Source organism: Candoia aspera, chromosome 10, assembly GCF_035149785.1.
Source record: "Candoia aspera isolate rCanAsp1 chromosome 10, rCanAsp1.hap2, whole genome shotgun sequence".
NCBI classification, from domain to species: domain Eukaryota; kingdom Metazoa; phylum Chordata; class Lepidosauria; order Squamata; family Boidae; genus Candoia; species Candoia aspera.
The window spans coordinates 11529287-11550466 of NC_086162.1; the positions used below are offsets into that span (position 1 = coordinate 11529287).

The window sequence follows — 21180 nt, forward strand, 5'->3', positions numbered from 1 at the left end:
CAGAGATGTGAACTGACCTGTTGCATTGATGTTTTGCCCACATGTGGTTTATAGTTTAGCAGGTCACTATGGTTGAACAAACCATAATTAGAGCATCTCAGCTTAGTGAGACATATGGATCTAGACACCATATCACTAGACACATTCTAAGTTGTCTTTGTATGATTTGCTGTTACATTTATAGTCCTTAATGTAAATCATCTTATGTCTGTTATGCAGGGAATGGAGATGTACATTAGAAATAAAATCATGATTTGAACAAGCACCATTTTATAGACTGTCTCATTAGAGGGGCTATCAAAACTGGAGAAAAACAACTATTTGATTTCTCTTAATTGTGTTATTGTCATGTCTGAATTCTCAGGTAAGAGTTGGAGCTGTTGTGCTTCACTTCAAAGCTGCTGTGCCATGAAGGCAGGAACCAGTTTAGGAGGCTGAATACTTGGATGGTAGACCGGCAGACTGTTTATTTGGAATCTTAAGCCATGAAACCAGTTCTTAGCTGTGGTTAGAAAAATACGATTTGGCATGATTTCTGAAGTGTACCACAGTGATTATTCTGAGTTCATTATAAAAATTGAAAACCATTTTTTCTAAATCAATTGAGAGATTGTAGAAGTTGACATTGATACAGGAATATTCTTCTTTAAAAGATTGAGCTGCTTTTTAGCTTTCCTTTTGTTCCATGTTCTGTCTTCATGTTATACTTTCCTTATATATGTAATTTTTCTTGCTGTGAGGACAAGATACTCCTATTTGGGGGGTTGTAATAAGTCTAGAAGCTTTATGTTGCTTGTCCCAGAATTAAATCTTAAAAATAACATACTGTATACTAAAACGTAGCCTATATGCATTGTCCTGCACATGCTGAACTTTCTTCTAGTGAAGGTTGTTCCCTTCTCTGTGTTAATTTATATAGTAATTCTTATCATGATGTTATTATGCCAAGGCTCTTGATTGAGTTACATACTGAGGAGCCAATGGGACTGTTACTTTATGAATCATTTCTGGTCTGACTCTCCTGCCAATTTTCTAAGCTAATCAGTCTCCACTGTCATTTCATCTTTTTTTTTTTAAGCTTAATGTCAATGATAATACTATAATAGTTCATTCACAAATTGTGACTTGTGCTGAGAAATCTCCCTGGCATCAGAAGTCTTTAAATTCGGTGGAGAAAGGGAGAAAACCCTTTTGTATGTTCAAGCCTCTTGAATTCAAATTAGAACATGAGGTTTCCTTTACTTGTAGAGAGCAACAACCTTAAGGACTCGCAGTTGTCATGTTTCACAGTTGCTTGCCCATCAGAAACAAGGCATTTTGTAAAATAATTTTTTGCTTTTAGTAATTGTAAGCATAAAGGAATAACAAGGCAAGATAACTAATTTTAGTTGCCCCTACAGATTGGTATCATCTCTATTGCTTTTACTGGAACAGACAACTTTTAGCAATTCTTTTTTCATAATTCTTTGTACTTGGTTGAAAGTTCGAAAGTGTTAGTAGCTGCATTCAGACATCTGTGCTAATTCTTAATGTAGTTGTTTTATGGAGTAACACTTTGCAGAAAATAGCCATTGTGGCTTATTAGGAAACTGATGCTGAAATTTGTGATCTCAATGAATGCCTTCAGTAGAAGTCACTTGTCCCTTCTGTCAGTCATTTGATGATGTGTATGTTATCCAATAAAAACTGAATTGTATACTATCAGTAGGTTTAACTATAATTTGTCTTTATTCATGATTCAAACCAGAATCTGTTGCAACTGGTGCAGGCAGAACAACTGTTAAAAAGAGGAAGACATGGTATGGGAAAAGAGAGCCTGTGACATCCTTTTCAACCATATCTGGGATTAAGGAAGAGAGAATATTAGGTGTTTTGGATTAATATTTTTGTGATCACTCAAGATTTGCATTAGAATTGGAGTGGAAACAGTGTCATTTATTTTTAATACAAGAATTTCATATTAAACCTTTAAGATAAGATTGTTGCATGCATACAAACATGTGGAGGAACCCAGTTTGTAAAACACACTCATCTATTTGCCCAAGATGAGTACTAGCACTTCCTGGTGGGTGTAAGAGAGCTTTCTATAAACAGGAGGATAAATTTTTAAAAGTCATCTAAAGTCTTTTTTGGGTTCTTTGAAAGGATGAAAAAGTATGCTTCTAGGCTCTCTCTATCCCCACCAGAGAAATTGTACTGGTTTTGAAATTCATTCTGATTTGTGGGAATGAGATGGAGAACTTTTCTAGGGTTGGTTTTTTGAGTTCAGCATAACAGAGCATGCCCAAGAATAGACAGTTGCTGCATTCAGCCTGATCTGTGTCCCCATCTTCATGTTTTCATTCTGACAGATGCAGTTCCTTAAGAATCATTTATAGATCCACCAGTTTGAATATGATTCTACTCACTTGCAGATAGAGATGTATTTTATATATGTAGTGGATTCCATGTTAAACCTGCTGCAGCTAAGTTTTGATGAATGACCCCCTTTCTAAGATGATCTTGGACTAAACATTAATTTTACGTGTGCTGGCAGGTACTTAAATTTGTTTCTTTCTGTTTTTGCGTTCTGATCTGATACTGCCCAATCACTACCTTATTCCATTTTTCTGTATGTATTATAGGAAAATGTGATTGTCGAGTTCCCCATTGATTCAATCTGTATTAGAAACTCATTAATGGTAATTGTGCTTTTCAGAAGCTATTAAAATTGAGGTAGAGGAAGGGAGAAAAACTCATGTTTACTTCTGTGTAATAGAATGGTCAGAGACATGTGTTAACCTAATGTTTTTATTTAAAAGACTTTTTGTGTCTTCCAGGGCAATTCACAAAGAATGTCATATGCAAATAAGAATGCATAGAATTGTAATAAAAATAGAAAACCAGCAGTAAGCAGCAATAGAAATGAATAATATATAACTTCAGAAGTAGTACTGCCTCACTGTCCTAGCTATTTAACTGACATGGAGAAAATCACTTCCAACCCAGTACTTAAACATAAAATGAGTGCTACTTAGACCTCTTTGGGGCCAAATGACGGTTAGTTACTGGGCATTACAATACAGAGGGCTGCTTTCCAACTATCTTTCCTCCTTAAGAGTTGGACACTTGTAAAATGATCTTCACTGATATGCAAAATCATGTAGGTCTGTAGGTTCTCTTTGACATGTGGATGCAGGCTATATAATGGTGAGGACCCATGGTCTGCATTGTTCCTAAATATGCATTGGAAGTTTCTGTGGCTTGTTTTTCACTTGCAGGATGTTCCGCGAGGCTAGTTCTAATTATCAGCTTACATAATGTACCAGCCAATCTTTAAAGATAGTTTTCCAAAGAACCCATCTTTTTCTGAAATATAATCCATTACACTGATTTAGTTTGGATGTAGTGTATAGTATATAGTTTAGTACTCTTTATTTAGAAGTAACTAAATAGGTGGATCAACCAAAATGGGGAAAAGATGCTTTGTGGCACTAGTGGTATACAACTGCAAAACAACAATAACAACACAAACAGCAAATCTAAACTATGAGCCTACTAAAAGGAAGTGCAGTCCCATTCAGAACAGGGTGAATATCACATTCCTAATTTCCTTGTGTCCTAAAAGCTTGTAAGATGAAAGCCAAGACAGTCTAGGTATTTAGATACCCATACTGTATTCTTTAAAGAGTTTATAACTGTCATGTTACTGTACCCAGTGATGTCACACACATACCGTTCCCATAATTTTTTTAACTGAAGTGGTGAGTTGGATCTTTACATAGCTAAAATGCACCAAATACAATAGGAAGCATGACAAGTTTAGGGAAACCCAAAGATTTTCAGAAGTTAGAAAACAAATCCTTGCACCATGAAAAACTCTCTGAATAGCTCAGTGAGCATGTTCAGTTGCCACATCATGCTGGGTAAGTAAAAACAGAAAAAATCAAGTTTTAAGGGTATAGAGTATTCTGGAGGAAAGCAAGCCTGAGAGGAACTATAACAGGAATACTTCACTATTTGTTGCAGGTCCACTTGTGTTACCTAAGTGCTCTGTTTAATGAGTCTTCTGGTAAGTTAAAAAAATCTTAAAATGTATAAACTATATTACTAAGCGAGAGGCAGTCATAAATAACAGCTGAGGGTATTTAGGTTATTGGTGTTTGCTTGAACTATTTGAATCTATGGGAATGGGGTTGTACCTTTCTTCTCCCCATTTCTATAGAACAGCAAAGCAACTGATTAGTTAATGGTTTTAAATTCAGCAATTCAGATTGCTGCTATATAGGAGAAGGAATCTAAAACTTTCAGCAGGTTTAAATGCATCATTCTTTCCCTTATAGACATGTTCTTTTCAAACCAATGCACCTCTTCCAGGATCACATAGCTTTAACTTCAAATATCAGACTGAATCAATTTGTTATTTTTGTCTTTTTGCCGGTGAAAGTTTCCTCTTTGCCTTGCTCCTTTGGCATATCCCATCTACATAAGGGGAAACTGGAAATTTAGAGGCTTGAATTTTACAGTATGATAGCAGGAGTCTGTGCAATTGCTGAGATAGAAGTTCAGTCTTTGATTCCTAGCCTTATGCCTTAACTACAAGGTCATTCCTCCTCTATGGAGCACTCCTTTCTTTCTTTATGCTCTGTGTTTAAAGTAATAGTGCCCAAACTTGCCTTGGGAGGCACACAGAGGGAGGAAAGCGTACCAACAGGGCGGGAACAGGAAGAACTGCTTCTCTGGGGATTAATATATTGCTTGCTGCAAAAAGGTATAAGTGATCTTCCCATGTGATATAATTAGGCATGGTTGGGGAAGGATTCATATTTCCCTGTGCACCTGGGCTTGCAGGTCTTGGCATTGCTCAGCAATTTTGCAATGCAACTTTGGCAGCAGTCACTTACTTTTCTAGACTAGAACAGTACAATTAATAAAAAAAACCTAGCCTCAAAGATATTTGACGATATATTTACCAACTTAGCATCCCAGTTTTCTTGAGTTTTAATCATTGAATGAGGTTGGTTTGTTTTAGCTGTGTACCTGTTTCCCATCTCTTGAATTTGCTGGGGTGTCTGGCAATAATCCTAATAGCTGAAGTGGTCCTAACAATGGTTTCATTGCAGATTGTCTCTGTACCTTGCTGGTAACTTTGTCTAGGAAGTCTATAGAGCAGTATTTCTCAACCTTAGCAACTTTAAGAAGTGTGGACTTCAACTCCCAGAATTCTGGGAGTTGAAGTTCACGCATCTTAAAGTTGCCAAGGTTGAGAAACACTGCTATAGAGCAAAAGAAAGGGACAGTGGTTGAGTGCGACTGTTCTGTGCAACTACTAAGGAGCCCAAGCACTAACTATGAAAAATAAAGAGCTTTTGCATTCTTTTTATGCAGTGAAAGTAGGTTTTAGATTTAAAACTTCCTGTTTACTTCTACTGTGTAGATTTTTTAAATAGAAAATCAAAATATTTTATCTGAGAATAAACGTGTGTTGCATACTGATTTTTCTTTACAGCTTCATTTCGGTGTCACACTGCATTAAGATGCCATACATGAATTTGAGTTTGAGGCTCAGTACGTACACCCCAATTTAACATGAACCTTCATTTGAAGAGTAAGGCTGTTAGCCTGAAAGCAAATCCCATTTGAATTCATTATGACTGAAGCAATGAATTGAGACACAAATATCCCAAGTGTCCCAGAAACAAGGTGCTAGAAGGGTTCAGGGCAGATTAGCGTTTCCCTATGATATGAATTATTGTGAGTTCAGACCATAAGCAATTTGTCTGTTTTGAAAGAGCAAACACAAATACAAGTTGGAGAACACAGAGCCAGTGGGAAATGTTGGGAAGAGACAGGTTGGCATTCTCCAATGATCCAATGCCAATTAATGACATGGTTCAGCAATAATGTTAAGCTATAATGTGATTCACTTGAGGTTTCTTGGTTTAACATAAGTGGATTCATCCATGATAGCCTAGTGTTATGTGTGAATCTGGCCACTATGGCTTGTTCAGCAAACTCTGGTTAGAAGTCCTGGTTTAGTGTTACACACAAATGTCAGTAATTGACTTCATCATCCATTGCATAGTACATGATAAACAGAGCCTATAGCAAGCTGTATGAGTTGTTTAAATATTTTGGTGTGGCAGCTATATCTTTTCCCATCAAACTCCATTCTATTCTGTCCCCTATCTCAGTTCCTGACTCACAGACTTGCCCCACCAAGCATACTTTGTTCTTATAATTAAGATGTTGAAATGTTGAAAATAAGAGAAAAGAGAAATTAAAAAATTAAAATTGAACTAGAATTTATAAAATGTTAAAAGGGAAAATTGACCTTGACATCAAAGATGGAGGAGGCCTGCTGAGCCAACTTATTTGTTAGGTTTATAACTTGCCTTTCATTCAGAAGCCCAAGGAGGCATATGTAGTGTTCTGTCCTCCCAGTATAGCCCAGAGCAACCATATGGAGCGAGTCACCCTTAGAGCTTGGCTGAGGGTGGACTGGTACCTGGGTCTTGCCAGTGCCCAACACTGCTACACCACACTGTCTTGGGGATGCTGTTATTGGCTGTGTAAACAAAATTACACTGAGTAGTGAACATCAAGAAACACAGTAAATTTAGCTATATTCACTCTGCCCTGATTTCCCACACAGTTCAAATAGTTAAGAACGTATTACTTAGGGGATGCATCTTGAATTGACTACAAAAAACCAAGCTCTGGTCCTAATTTCAACTTTTTTTTTTTTTGCTGCTTTTGTAGTTCATTTCATTTCATTTATTGGTATAGAGCAGTGTTTCACAACCGTGGCCACTTTTAAGATGTGTGCACTTCATCTCCCAGAATTTCCCAACCAGCATGGCTGGCTGGGGACTTCTGGGGGATGAAGTGCACACATCTTAAAAGTGGCCACGGTTGTGAAACACTGGTATAGAGTACCTGTTAAAAGATGAGTTTGCGGTAGCCTAAGCTTTTTTAGGTAAAAGTCTGCTTTCACTGGAAGGCTTGAGAAGGAGGCTGGGAATGCATATTGGGGCAAGGGTTCTGCCCAACCAGTCCAGGAGATGCCCTGAGAAGAGTGGCCCTAAATACACCCTGAAGTGTTGCCGAAGGAATTCATTGCCTCCCTATCAGTTGATCCAAGTATGTGCTAGAAAGTGCTGGCCATGCAGCAGTCTTCCTTTATACTCATTCGTAAGTTACGTTTCATGAATGATGATCAATAAATGTTGTTCCAAGTGGCTGTAGGACTGTATCCTGAATAGCTGAGAGAAAGAAAACTGGAATGTATTAACTTGATGTAAATAATTAAACAGGAATACCAAGCAAAGGCTGTCTTTCTTCATAATGGGGTTTTAACTGTTGAAAGTAAGTTTCTTTTAAACAATCAATACGGCAAATATTTCCAAATCTTTCGTAGTGTTGGCTGTGTGGTCTCTCTGATTTTTCACTGTCGGTGATCTTGCCATGCTGTATCGAGCAATTCTCCTGGGTAAAATGCTTTACTGTTCCTATCTTGTCCATCCTTGCCTTGGGTCACTTTTTTCATTTTACAGATCAGATTAGTTGAGTTCATAACTGCTGTGGGATTTGAATGAAAAGTATGTGTGAGATGCAAGTCTCTTTGTTAACCGGCAAACATTGGCTGCATGGAGTTTAGGGAACACTTGTTTTTGATGATACTCCTTCTTAAAGTTACAATGAGATAACAAACCTGAAGATACTATGGAGGACTGTGTTTATTCCGCTAGCCCATTTGAAAATAGGGATTAGGAGTCTTCAATCTCATCTTCTTTCTCCCCTCCCCCAAGAGAAGCTATCTGTGGAAGCAAGATCTTTCCCTTGTTTGCTCACTGCATTTCCGTGCTGTGTATTGAGAAAGGGAAGTCTCTCACTGCATAGCACAGAAGTCAAACGACCTCCAGTGGAAGAACCTGCTCACTTTCTTTCTCCATTTGCAATTAGTGTGCTTCCCCACTGAGCAGTAGAGATGGAGTTGCAAGGGAGATGAGTTTTTAAATTATTGTGAAGGGTGCAGTGGATGTTTGTAAATTGGAGGTCATTCCCTCCTCCGCACTTCGGCTTATGTTTCTGCCCACTGTAGTGTGCAGCGTTTGATCCTATTCTCTCCCTCCCCCATCATGGAGTACAGCCCATAATTTAATAAAGGTCACCTCTCATTTAAAAGGAGGTCTTCTCTGCGGTGGCTCCATATCTTTGGAATATGCTACCAATTAAAGGTGTAAATAAACTACATAACTGAGGGGCTCCCTTATTTTATGCGGCACTCTTAATTTCTCATTTGTAGTATTTTAGAGTAGGATATTTGTTTTAATTGTTATTTTTGTTAATACTGATACTAATCTTCTAATGTCATATGGTAAACTGATTTGGAGGAGAGTTTATGCATTCAAGAGAGGACACCTAAACCTATTTGAAATAACAGAATGAAAGATCAATTGATCAGTAATTGTTATTGGGACCAGGTTGGAGATTGATTTGGATCTTGTCTAATCTCCAGATGATTAATAAGACTTGAAATGGATTTCTAACACAAAAATGTTTTATCAGTAGCATCAACAAAATTGGCCTAACACAGTGTATGAACCCAGCCTGTAGATTCATTGCTCAACGTGAAAAGCCTTGGAATTTGAAGTTTGTTCAGATCTTCAAGTGGCAGCAGCTAAATAAATCAGGGAAGCTTCCTCCATGAAATCTTCACTGTGAAATGGAAATTGGGAAGTGCTGGAAGTTAGGGCTTATTCTTGGCTTCAGATTCTGCTTGTTTGGGAAAGGCACAGCAAGGACTGGGCTTGCATTTCACAGTGAAGAACTTTCCATGGTTGGTTTAATTGCTCTCATGGACAGTAGATTAGCTGCTCCTTCACAGTAAGTCAGAATTATGGCTTATTGCAATGTGTGAACATGGCCATTTTCTCAGCTCCGTCAAGTTGAGGGTTCAGGGTTTTGTTTTGTTTTTTGGTTACGTTTTGTTGTACAAGTTGGAAATGACAATTACTGTTCTTTGATGTCTGTGATTACAGTTGTGAAAAGCGAACTGATTTCAGAACACTGTGTGTGATGGTATTTAATTCCATGTCAATATAATGTTTACACCACACTTCTTCTTTCATAAGGAAGCCCAAGAAAACAGATGAAATACCAGAACATGAAAAGCTATCTAACAAACTGTTATAATTAAATAAGATCTTAAAATATAATTAAAGCTTCCCTTTTGGTTATTTGAAAGCTGTGGCTTGCTGTGAATTGAAAGGATGCATCCTTCCAGATTTCAGTGCTTGTCAGTGCCTCCAAAATAACAATCCAATAAACAGAATAAAGAATTTGAACTGTCACATTTCTTTAGGAACTCACATCTTTGCAGCAGCTGATACAATAGCAATTATTAATTTAACTTAGGAAAAACAAACTAGTATTCTCAAATTTCAATTTGAAGTTCAGCACTGAGCTCCCTTGGTGATTTTAGGCAAATAACTCTTTCTATTCCTTTTGCTTTCTACTCATCCCGGCTTGTAATATAGAAAGAATGGCTTTTCATATCTTGGCAAAGAATATTTAAATAAAGCATTTGTACCATTTTAAGTCCACTGAGTTAGGATTGATGGCTCTATGATGCAATACCATCCAGAAGACTTGGTTTTTTCTAACACTGCCCACTTTCACTTCCCTTTTTTGTATTAACTGTAATTTAGTATACTATTCAAACCCAAGCTAGCAAGGGATGGGCAGTGTGAAATCCCACAACTGAATGTGGCTCCAGAAAACTCTTTGGCAATCCCAGATTCAGCTCTGAATACAGTTGTTGAATATTAGTAAGATAGATTCCTTCGTTTTGAGATGGCAAACATTAAAACAAAAACCCCTGTGGCATAAAGCCCTAAGATAAGCTTAACATGGTTAAAAAAATGCAAGGCAAAACTCCAAAAGCCACCTTGTCCATTTTGTGCCCTCTGTGACTCAGCCATCCCCAAAATGAGAAGCGCAGTCCTCAACCATCCAAAGGTTGGATGGTTCCCATCTGAAGTTGCACATAAGATAATTATCAGTTCTGGATTAGAGGGTAGAGGTACACATCGTGCTAAGCCAAAATGTAGTTTTCTTATTTGTACTTTAATGTTGTATGGATTTAGCCACGATACGTGGCAAACTGTGATTAAGCCAACCATGGCTCAGCATGATGAGGAATCAGACTGGGTGGTCAGAGTGAAGTGGAAGGTATGGAGTATCAGAACTGAAATACGTTGGTCTGGTCTCTTTCGTACTTGCCTCCAGTGCATATTATTCAGTCGTACTGTTATTACATGATACAATTCAAGATGTCTGAAAATCGGTGAGGGAGCTGTGTTCTATTTTGAGATTATTTTTATAATAGCTGTAGTTGGGTATACCTCCTGGTATTATGGTTTCTTGCTATACTTGTTTTTAAACTACTGATTTGCAAGAATGACTGTTCCTCCTTTCCCCCTGGCATTGGCTTCATATGAATTTCTGTATCTATTCATCTGCATCTATTCTCTTTTTCCCTCTCCTTCTCCCACCCCCACCCCGCCAGCTGAACAAATCTGGATGTTTCTAACTTTGCTTTTTATAAGCAGTTCAGTTAACCCAAGTGACATATATACTTGGTTTGAGCTTTTGCTACAGCATGCCATTTTAAGGAACAGGAAAAAGAAAATTTTGCCAGTTATCTCCATCTTCCAGTCACTACTGTGGGATAACTTCCCAAGAATAGCATATTCTAATCTAAGCTTTTAGTGTATTGGACTTAAACCAGCTCTGATTTGGTACTACTTGGGAGACTGTGAGTTCTAGTCTCGCCTTAGGCATGAAAGCTGGCTGGGTGACCTTGGGCCAGTCACTCTCTCAGCCCAACCCACCTCACAGGGTTGTTGTTGTGGAGAAAATAGGAGGAGGAAAGAGTATTAGGTATGTTCGTCGCCTTCAGTTATTTATAAAAATAATAAAGGCTGGATAGAAAATAAATAAAAAATATATATTTGAGCCATGATATGTAAATAGTAGGGACTTCAGTGAGCAGTAAGGGTTTAATTTCAAGGCAGTAAAGTCTGTGAGACTTTTTTAATTACAAAGCATTTTTATATATAAATATACATTCCATTATTCTTACCAATTAACTTCTTTCTGGAGTTACTTGCCTGGTTTAGATGTGAGTTAAGTGTGGGCAGGGACAGGATGCAAATTTGGGGAAGCTCTAAATAGAACTTCAACCAGTAATGTCCTCTTTATTCTTCTGCAGCACACAGTGGCTTGTCTTTCTGGACCTGCAATCAGCCAGTGGGAGCAATCGGGTCTTACAGCTAATTACCGAGTAGCTGATCACAGTCCTGTTGTTCATCAGCAGCCACTTCTGAAAGTTGTGCTTTCTCTATCTTATTTTCAGAGAGGGCTGGAACTACTTGATATTAAGACTGATTAATACTTCAGATTGTCTTTGGAAGAGCTGCTTTGGAACGTGCAGGGTCACCATTGCATCACCTGCCTCTGACTTGTTAAGCAGACATTTTTTTTCCTGGACTGCATGATCCTGAAAACAGATGCAGCTGCTTTAATGAGTTGCAAGCAGGTGTTGTTTTTGTACGCCCACATGTTACGAAGCACCTCTTTCCAATCAAATCTGAAGCGTTGCCCAAGCATAGTTAATATAATCCATTGATGTAATCTAGTATGGGCTATCCTCTTATTCACAGGTAGTGCTGAGATTAAGTAGGATTTGCAATTTAAACGTTTGTTCAGAACAGTGATACCAGAAGGTGGGAAAAGGGACTTCTGTCACTTGGGCCTAATGAATATTAGATTGGTTAGCCCATCACCCAGTTTTAAAGTTTGGGGCAGCTCCCATGTAGCAAACATTTATCCTTATTTTAAAGGGCTGGATTTGCAGATTGTACAAAACCTTGGTTTGTTTCCCCCAATTTTTATCCTGTCGTCTTCCCCAATCCCCCAAACATTTCAGTATTTGAGGAAGGTAGATCAGAATTGGCAAGTTTTTTTTTTTCAATTCACAAATGTCTAATATTAGCACTAGCAAAATATTTCTATCTGCTCATTGTTTTGCTGAAATGGAAAAACCGCCAATGCTGTATCCAGTTGGATTCCGTTCCAAAAGCTTCAAGTACCATCATTCTCAAGTGGGATGGCCAAAAAGAATCTCAGAAGTCCAATATACTTGGAGAACACTTAAGAGAATGGTATCCTGATTTTAACTTTCTCTCATAATAGTACTTGACTCTTCTAAGAAATATTTGTGCCCTCTTCTGCCTCTTACCATTTCTTTAATTGCCCTCAGCTCCTCCCTCTATGCATCCCCTTGCTTTAGTTGTCTGCTCTTTTACAATCCCACTTGTCTCACTAATCCCACAACTGGCATGCAATACTCTTACTCATCTGTTTCCCTCAGAGACTCTGTTACAGTACAGCTCGGTATTAAAACCATTGAAATCTCTTGGTTATAAATACAGATATATAACTATCTTACCGCCCAAAGAATATGAGCAAACTGTTGTTGATCCACAGTGGTTGATCCATTGTTGTGCTACTAATTGTTAGTGCTTTTTTGGGGGAGGGGGCAGGATTTACTAAAGACACTTACTGCTTCAATTAGTTTTGTGCAGTTGAAAGGTACAATCTCTTTCCTTTCTTGATCCTTAGTAACCTGAAAGGATTTTACTTTCATATCAAGGGGCTGACTTATGTTCCAGGACGGGTGAACTTCCATATGGCTATATATGTTTTGATACAGTGATAGAACACTTGTAATTTGAAATCACCCAACTTGGAAAATGTGGGGTCCCATATAATGAATAAATGCATTTTTTTCAGTGAACTACTCCATATAATTAAGTAACTTGGAAAACACAAGTTTATTGGTATGTCTGAAAATCACTGTTCATTAGATGGATATTATATATAAGATCTAATTTTATAAGATACCATATTTCTTATAAAAGGAATTGGAAAAAGTTATCAGCAAACTTACTTGATCGTTGTTGATTATTTTTGACTTCCATATTATTATTCTCTTCTTCATTCTCCACCCCAATAATTATAACTTTGGTATTACAGGAGTCTTACACAAACCACCTAGGCATGATAGCATCAATTAAGTAAGGATCATGGGCAATTCTGTGCTACCAAAGGTGAAGTTCCCTTGCCACAAATGTTAGTGAGGTGTTGCATCTAATAGTAAGACCTCCCTATACATGCACACCGATCATGCTGTTCGCTTTGGGCTAAATAATTTTATAAAAGCATAGAAAAAAATGAGTAGTAGCGAACAAAAGAAATTAAAGGCAGGAGATAAAAGGAAATCTAGGTGGGAATATTTGTGACTTGTGCCTCTCATTATTGGTGGTAGTTTGATAATTGCTCTGTTCTGTCTTAGTTTTCTAGAAACATGGATAGTAAAATGTTCCAGAAGACAGAGGAATGCCTTCATATGTTTGTGTCTACAGTAATAAATAGGATTTTAGCATTCAATTTTAATTTGTTTGGTAAAATCCCTATAACTAGACCTTTAAAAAGATCTGTTTAATCTGGCAGTTAAGGAAACAAAAAACAAAAATTTTACTAGCTTCTTCAGAAAGAATAGTTAGCCAGTCTCAACTGTTCAGCTGCCTCTCTGTGGACCACTTGAATGGCGCTTTGGGACTGTGCCATGAGAATCTGTTTCATCCTGTTGTTTCTTCTTTCTCTTGGTGCTTATTGCAACCACTGTTACCTTTGGCAAACCTAGAATGTGGCAGTTGATCTGACCTGCACATCCTGAAAGAATGCATTGGCGTTTGGACTTCTGTATTTTACAGCATGGTCACTTGCTAAAATAAATATCAGCGTACTTTTTAAAATGCATGTTTTGAGGTAAAATGCCTTAAAATATTACAAAATGCAATTAAAACGAAGTGGGACAGAATGGGTTATTGAGTGAGCTCGTGTGAAAGAAGTTACATGGAGTAACAACAAACTGTTTGTCTACTGTAGTTGAAAAGTACAATTTCAGCCTTATTTATCTTCCAGCCAGCTAGCTTTGTAGGACTTTCACCTACCCTTTGTAGCTGTGTAGGATCAGGGTGTCAAATAGTATATCGGTGGAATAATAACCAGCTTGGGTTAGCTCAGTTAGAAGGCCTGTTTTGAAAGAGTGTGCTTCTTGAGTAAATTATTTGTGCTTCATTAATATATGGGTCAATTCTCAGGATGCAAAAGTTACAGAAGCATGTTGTCATAAAAGCTGACATACCTAAGCATATAAAGAAGGAAAGGAAGAATCAGCCGTGAGTGAGTATGTATGTATGTACGTATTTATAAATTTATTCACCGCCCATCTCTCCCCATCTCTGGGTGGCTTACAATGAAAGTAAATATCAGTGACATGTGCCTTGTTTCCAGTACAGCGGAATAAATAAGTAATCTTACGTTATCCAGGTATTTGAGACTTCAGCATCTATCCAGCCCTAGTCAGTGTGGTCAATGCTCAGAAATTACAAGAGATTACCCATAGTGTAGATTCAGGCTGAAAATCCTTCTGCACTAAAGAATAAGGACTAAGGGTAGGGTTCATAAAGTCAGCATTGACATTATTGTGTCTGCTTATTATATTCTTGAGAATGTCACATGTATAAAGAAAAGTATAATGAAAGCACATGATGGAAAGAGATTTTATTTTGGCAGTTTAAATATGGACCTGCTAATGTGAAGTCATGGCAATGTCACATAAGTACAACTTCTGAAAGTTGTAAAATACTTAGCAGAGAGTTGTCTCTCTTATGCCTTTGATACCAATAGCGTAATGCTGATAGTCTATCCCAAATTAATATTAGCAAGCTGGGGCAGCACTGTGAAGGTATCATATATTAAGCTTTATAGTACCCATTCCCTTGGATATGCATTTAGGTGTATGAAAACAAAATTAACCTAAAATACAGCACTTGGAACAGTTTTCCCCAGCCTGTAATGCCTTTCGAATGTGTGAATTTCAATTCCTGTGTGAGAAGTCAAAGAGTTGAAATCTGCATCCCTTCGAGGCACCTGGATTGGAGAAAGATGATTTAGGAAAATCTAAGATAAATTGCGTATATGTGAGGTAACTGACAATCTCATCAGATGTAGCAGAAATTTTGCCGAATCAGATATAACAAATATTAGGGTACCCAGATGCTTAGGTGTTACTCTCTTTGGCTCCCATCATGGTTAGTTGTAGTTCATTAGTTGTAGAGTTCTATACTGCTGTGTTAGTTCATCCTTTTAGTGAAGGGAATATGTTTAGCAACTATGTGGAAACACAGTTCCACACAGTTCTTGGTGTACCATAATTTTCAAAATGGTAGAAAATGTTTCAATTGATGAATTTTTCTCTTGTATGTTACACCTCCTTTTGCATTTATAGGCCCTTTCACCTTTCGCCTTTCACCTTTACGGTATTAGTAAGGGTTTGTAGAGTTTTCACATTTATTTTGAAATGCTTCTTTGCTATGTATTTGGAATCAGAGCAAATCCAAATCAGAAATTTGGATAACTTAAGACTGTTTTCCCTAACAGCATATAGTATTACAATATTTAAACCATCCATCCCGTGAAAGTTCTAGCTTGTATCGTCACTTTACATAGAACTGAAATTAGCTAGTGACTTTCTGAAAGTTGTCTTACTATATTTATACAACCTTAATTATAAAATGGAGTTATGGTTGAACATGCTGTGCTGGTGCCTCAAGAATGTTTGCTTGCTTGTTGTGAAAGTGCTGGAGAGGCTCAGCTTTTAAATTACCCATCCAGCTTTCAAAGTAACAAGCATGTTACCCAAACACATTCTGGCTGTCAGAAGCAACATAATGTAATTGTGGTTTGATATAGGTTAGCCCAGGGATATATAGAGCCGCTGGAAGTAGAGTCCTGCCTTCGGATGATGTGCTTAACTACAGTATTGCTAAACTTCAAAATTGTGCCCCTCCAGCCACCTACAGAAGGAACCAGTGAGCCAATTCAGAGGACTAATGTGGGACACTTGCCTTTTAAGCATTTCATGAATGAAGCGTGTCGCCCAGTTCACCTTCTGCAGTAAGCCATGCTTTACCCCAAATGCTAATCCATAAACTAAAGAAACAGCGTGGCTAGCATAATGTGCGAACCCAGCCACTGTTTCATGTCTTAGACCAAAATCCTGAGAACTTTTCAACCGAAGCAAATGAATAATGCCTCTCTTCACACGGTGATCACCCATCCCTTTTTTATTAAAGCAATTCTCATCTTAAAACTAGTAGCGTGAGGTTAAAAAGTGGTTTATTTTCCCTGGAAGGTCAGATAGACACTAAGTAATACATTGCTTAGCCAGGGGAGACAATCCTTCCTTTCTTCCTCTCCCCAGAAATCTAATTTCTTCCTTGCATTTGTCTATGAGCCCATCTGGGTTCAGCTGGGGGGAGATGATGGAGGTGGCATCTGCGCATTTACCAAGCTGTATTGAATCTGTGCAGTGTTGGTGAGCGCTTTCATCTGTTTGGTGGCTTTCAGGTCCCAGGGGCTCAGTGTTCTCTGTCCTCATTGATGAGCTTGAGCGTAGCAGGGCGCAATGGAAGAAGTGGCAGCAACAGCTGCCGCTTCTCCTTGAATTGCCCAGTGGAAGCGGTCTGTGCTGGGTTTCTGCTGGAGCCCAGCTGCCAAACAATAGCTTGTGCTTTCAAGGCCATGTGGAGAGTCACATGACCCCTGCTACTGCTGCTGGGGTCCCATCCCCATCTGTTCCCTCCACTCTTTCTGGGCTATGATTGGGCGTAGGTCCAAGTCCTCTCAAGCAGCCGGCCTCCTGGTCAGAGATTATGAGAGTTAACCTTCCTGGCAGGGGTGGTGTGGCTCCACTTTATGCAGATTAGCCATGTGCTTTTCACTCTGAAGCCTTCAGAGGAAAAGATGCTTCCTGTGTTTAGCTCTCAGGGGTGGTTCCTGGCTTGACTGTACGGGGCCTGTGGGGTTGGGGCCTGTGAGCTCAGAGCTTGCCGGGGAGGGAGGGAGGGATTACTGTGCAGTTGCCCCCCTTCCCGTTCCACCTCCACTGCTACGTCACCACAACACAGCCACTCCATGCTCTCATCGTGTTGGTGTCATTCATTCAGTGCCAAGATTGCTTTAAAAAATTCCCTTGGCCCCAGTTCAAACAGGAGTACAGCTGGGATGTGTTAGATTTTAGGCAGTCTGCCCTCAATTTGAGAGGAGTTATAAATAGCTGCGCTGACTTCCTTAACTAGCACACTCTGAGGTAAAATGCAGGTTAATTACTGTGGGAATCAATTAGGGCTTCTCCGTTAAAGAGCCAGTGAGATTCTTTCCCTCCCCCCAAAAAAACCTTTTAATTTTTATTATCAAGCTGTTGGCAGAGCTGGCCAGGAGAAAAAGGAAATCAGGACCCAAGATGGGTTTTGCAGTGTCTCCATATTCTGAGGAATCTGACTTCACTTCTGCCTTAATATGTGTATGCGTAGCCATCTTGAAAGTGCATCAGAATTCTTTGGCCTTTGTTTCTGCAATTAAGAATAGTATTAATTATAACTTTAAACAGCAGTAATGCCTTTCCAATTTATTTTGGTCTTAGAATCTGGGTTTGCAAATTTGCAGTGCTGCCATAACAGTTTTCATGCTTAGAAAACCATTGTTTTGAGACTACCAACTGACCCCCTCCCCCCTAAAAGCAATGATTATGCCAGTAATTCAGCTAAAAGTTGTATGGCCAGACCAACACAGGTTATTTTTGAGGCTACTGTTCAAATGTTGACTGAGGGGAGGAGGAGTGGATTACACTGGGTTGTTCTGGAAGGAGACCAAATCTGCAAAACAGCTCAGTGCAGAATATCTGAGATCATATCAGAGGTAACCAGTGTTTCCCCGCTATTCCTTAAATCTTTGAAGGTCTCCAAAACCTCCCCAGTATTATATCACAGATAAAGAATGGATGTGCTCTAAACCAGAACACTGTCAGCTAAGAAGCTTCATAAAGAAACAGCTCTTGCTTCTTTAGAATAGGGACGTGGTCCTTGGAAAGTAGCATGCAAACTGAACAGAACAGGTTAACATAAATTGATGGGGTGGAGCACTACCTAAAAAACCTCATCCTTTGCACTTGAATGTTAAATATGCATTTTAAAGGTTACTTATACTCACGCAGCAGCCTTCTCCAACTTAATGCTCTCCAGCTGTGTTGCACTATAATTCTCAGACTGGATATAATGAAAATTGTAGTCACAACACATCTGGAAGATCCAGCTTTGGCATGGTTGCTCTGAGGTATTTAACATCCTTTCCTTCAGAACATCACAGTCACTCTTCAGACAGTTCTAGGCACCAAATGGCTCTAAATGTTTTAAATTTAACCAGTGCCCACCAGCCCTAACCAGTATTGAATACAAAGATGGCCTTGAAGAAAATACACAGCAGCCATTGGGAAAACATGAACATAGCCTGGGAAAACAGGAAGGCATGAGAAAGATAGGATGCCCCACCTTTACTCTCTTGGGTATAAGAGGGAGGGAAGGAGAAATGCTGATGGGCTTTCAAGATTTCATTGTTATAGCCTGTATCAATAAAGTAAGTCTTAGTATTTCTTGTGGTATTTGTTTCCTGACCTGATTTACCTCAAAGGGCTGACTAGTCAGTGATAAGTGATTGTGAAAATTGTAATCTGAAGTATCTGGAGAGCAAGTGATTGTCTGTCCCTGCTTTGTTGAATGAAGATGCGAGTTTGACCTATCATAGCAATCAGCTGTTGGTTGAAAAACTGCAGCATTTACACTGGGACCAGGCTGAAATTTACAAAGAAATGTGCAAATTTCCAGGTTCTTCAGAAGTTTTTGTTAGGTGAGCATGAATGATATTCTGATGAGGGTTTAAAAAAAAAAAATATTCAAAGCATTGGATTAGCTTGGATGTGGGTTTTCCAATAAAAATTTTGTATAATAAGGCAAAGGTTGCAAATCACTTTCATACTGTTGCCAAGAAGAATGTGTGGTTAGATCCATATACTCATCAGGAATTGAGTGAGGGCTTATTTACCTATTTATAATAATCTGGAATTTGTGCTTTTTATTTCATGTTAGGTTTTTGGGAACAGCAATTCTGAGATTGCTTCTCATTTCTTTGAATTTAGAAGAGCTGTAAGCAAGTGGAAAGAGTTTTAGTGGCCAAGGAGCAGAGTTCTAGGCCAGTACTTTCTTCTCATATTTATCTGTGGAAGGTTAGCACATGAAGTGTAATCATGATTATCATTTCTTGTGGTTCCTTACTAACAGAATTTCCCCTGTATTAGTCTAGGAAAGAATTTCCAGTCCTTTACACTTCAAAATTCTATCCTGAATTCTTTAAAATGTGTTGGTATATTTTCCCCTAATAATAGCTTCTTGTATGATAAGACAGTATTCAATTTTGACAGGGCTTCCATATGTCAATAAATATTAGATTCATATTTAGGTGCAATTTTTCAACATAAAGTAATCACTATAAAACTGAAGTGAAATCTAGAAGATTTTAGGAATGGGTGGCAGCCATCACTGTAATTAAATAATGAGCCTTGAATATTTGGAGTCCTTCCTATCCTGACCCTTCAATTTAAATCAAAACATGTCAGTGTACCATGGATATTAGAAGCTTTTATACAAGTGATGGGTCTTGGCAATTTTTTTTAAAAACCTAAAGCTATGACAGTTATCCAGCTTTTTAACACTGTACGAATGCTACCCAGGAGTGAAAAAAGATATGTTATTCTTTACAACAATAATTCTCATGTTTTTTCTTTAGGGATCTGAAAAAGCAAACTATTTTTCAGTCAAATGGAAAAAATTCTGTTGTTGATGTTCAGGATATCAGTTTAGTGATCTAGAAGATCAGAGTTTGTTGAAAAGTTATTTGTTGGTGACTCCTATAGTAATGTTGCTTCCAAAGAAAAAAAAAGGGAGGAAGATCCTCAAAAAACTAGGAAGGGGTAACATGTCTTAATGTGATAGCTGGAAACTAATAAAATGCAGTATTTGGTCAATCTAGTTTTGCTTCAGAGTTCTGATTTTGGCCTGGCTTTTTTAACCTATAAGCATCTCCTCATTATGAAGTGTTCTTTAGCACACGAGTGCCACAGCTAGTGGCAACACGTAGTCAACCCTGGCAGATTTCAAAACGAAGCAGGATTGGAACTGATTAGCAATTGAATCGGAAACCACTAAGAAATCCTGGGGCCATAGACTAGAGTAGGGAAGTCAAAAAGCATCCTGAAAAAAGACAGCAAACTGCTTCTTCATTGTTGCTAAGAAAGCAATATGGACATGTCTGTGTAATCACTGGAAGTTGAGCTTGATTTGAAGGAGTATTTAATTGAAAAACTAAAGTAAGAGTACCGTTGACATTTGGCCAATCTTTTCTTTACTGAAACTGGCTATTCTCATGGTTACAGAAGTCAATTAACTTTCAGTGCTGAAGAATTGAGTTCAGAATTTGTATCTATCCATTCTAGTCCTTTCCACAACTCTTCTAATTCCCATCCAGCAATACCAGGGAATTTCGATTTTTATTGGCTAGGAATGGTAGTCCCAAAAAATCTGGAGGGCATCAGGTTGGAGAAATTGTGCCATAGTAACTTATTCTAGGGCTATGTACATCTCCAGAACAAATAATAATATCGTAAGATTCCTTAATAGACCAAAAGTTAGCTTTTCCTCTGACTTTTTACTTCCTGTTGAATTTTAATGTTTTGCCTGTCCTTTGGTTGGCTCTTTGAGTCCTTCACATGTAAGTGACAATATTGTTGGATAGCTGACCATAGAAATTGGGTGTTTGATAACATATTCTGATTTTATTTCCTAGCCATCCAGTCCAATGGATCAGATGGGGAAGATGAGACCTCAGCCTTATGGAGGAAACAACTTATACACACAACAGCAGGGACCTCAGTCAGGGCAGCAACAAGGCCATGGATATCCAGGACAGCCATACGGGCCGCAGACTCCCCAGAGATATCCAATGGGAACTCTAAGCAGGACGCAAACTGCAATGGGCAGTGTCTCTTATGCACAGCAGGTAAAGAAGAAGTATGCAGTCCTCTTAAAACATATGCTTATTTTCCATAAATAGTGACTAGATCTCAAAGCTGTAGTTAATTTCTGTTTTGGGTGAAGAAATAGGTCAGTAAGTGAT

The 21180-nt window shown here is 38.4% G+C and overlaps 1 protein-coding gene across 1 annotated transcript in view; it reads left to right on the plus strand.

The window, feature by feature from the left end:
* The window catches only part of ARID1A (AT-rich interaction domain 1A), an 84311-nt gene that overhangs the window by 6366 nt on the left and 56765 nt on the right, over positions 1 to 21180 (plus strand). Inside the window, exon 2 of the mRNA XM_063312223.1 lies at positions 20851 to 21063. Within this exon, the coding sequence (XP_063168293.1) occupies positions 20851 to 21063 (213 nt within the window). The remainder of the gene's footprint in view (positions 1 to 20850; positions 21064 to 21180) is intronic.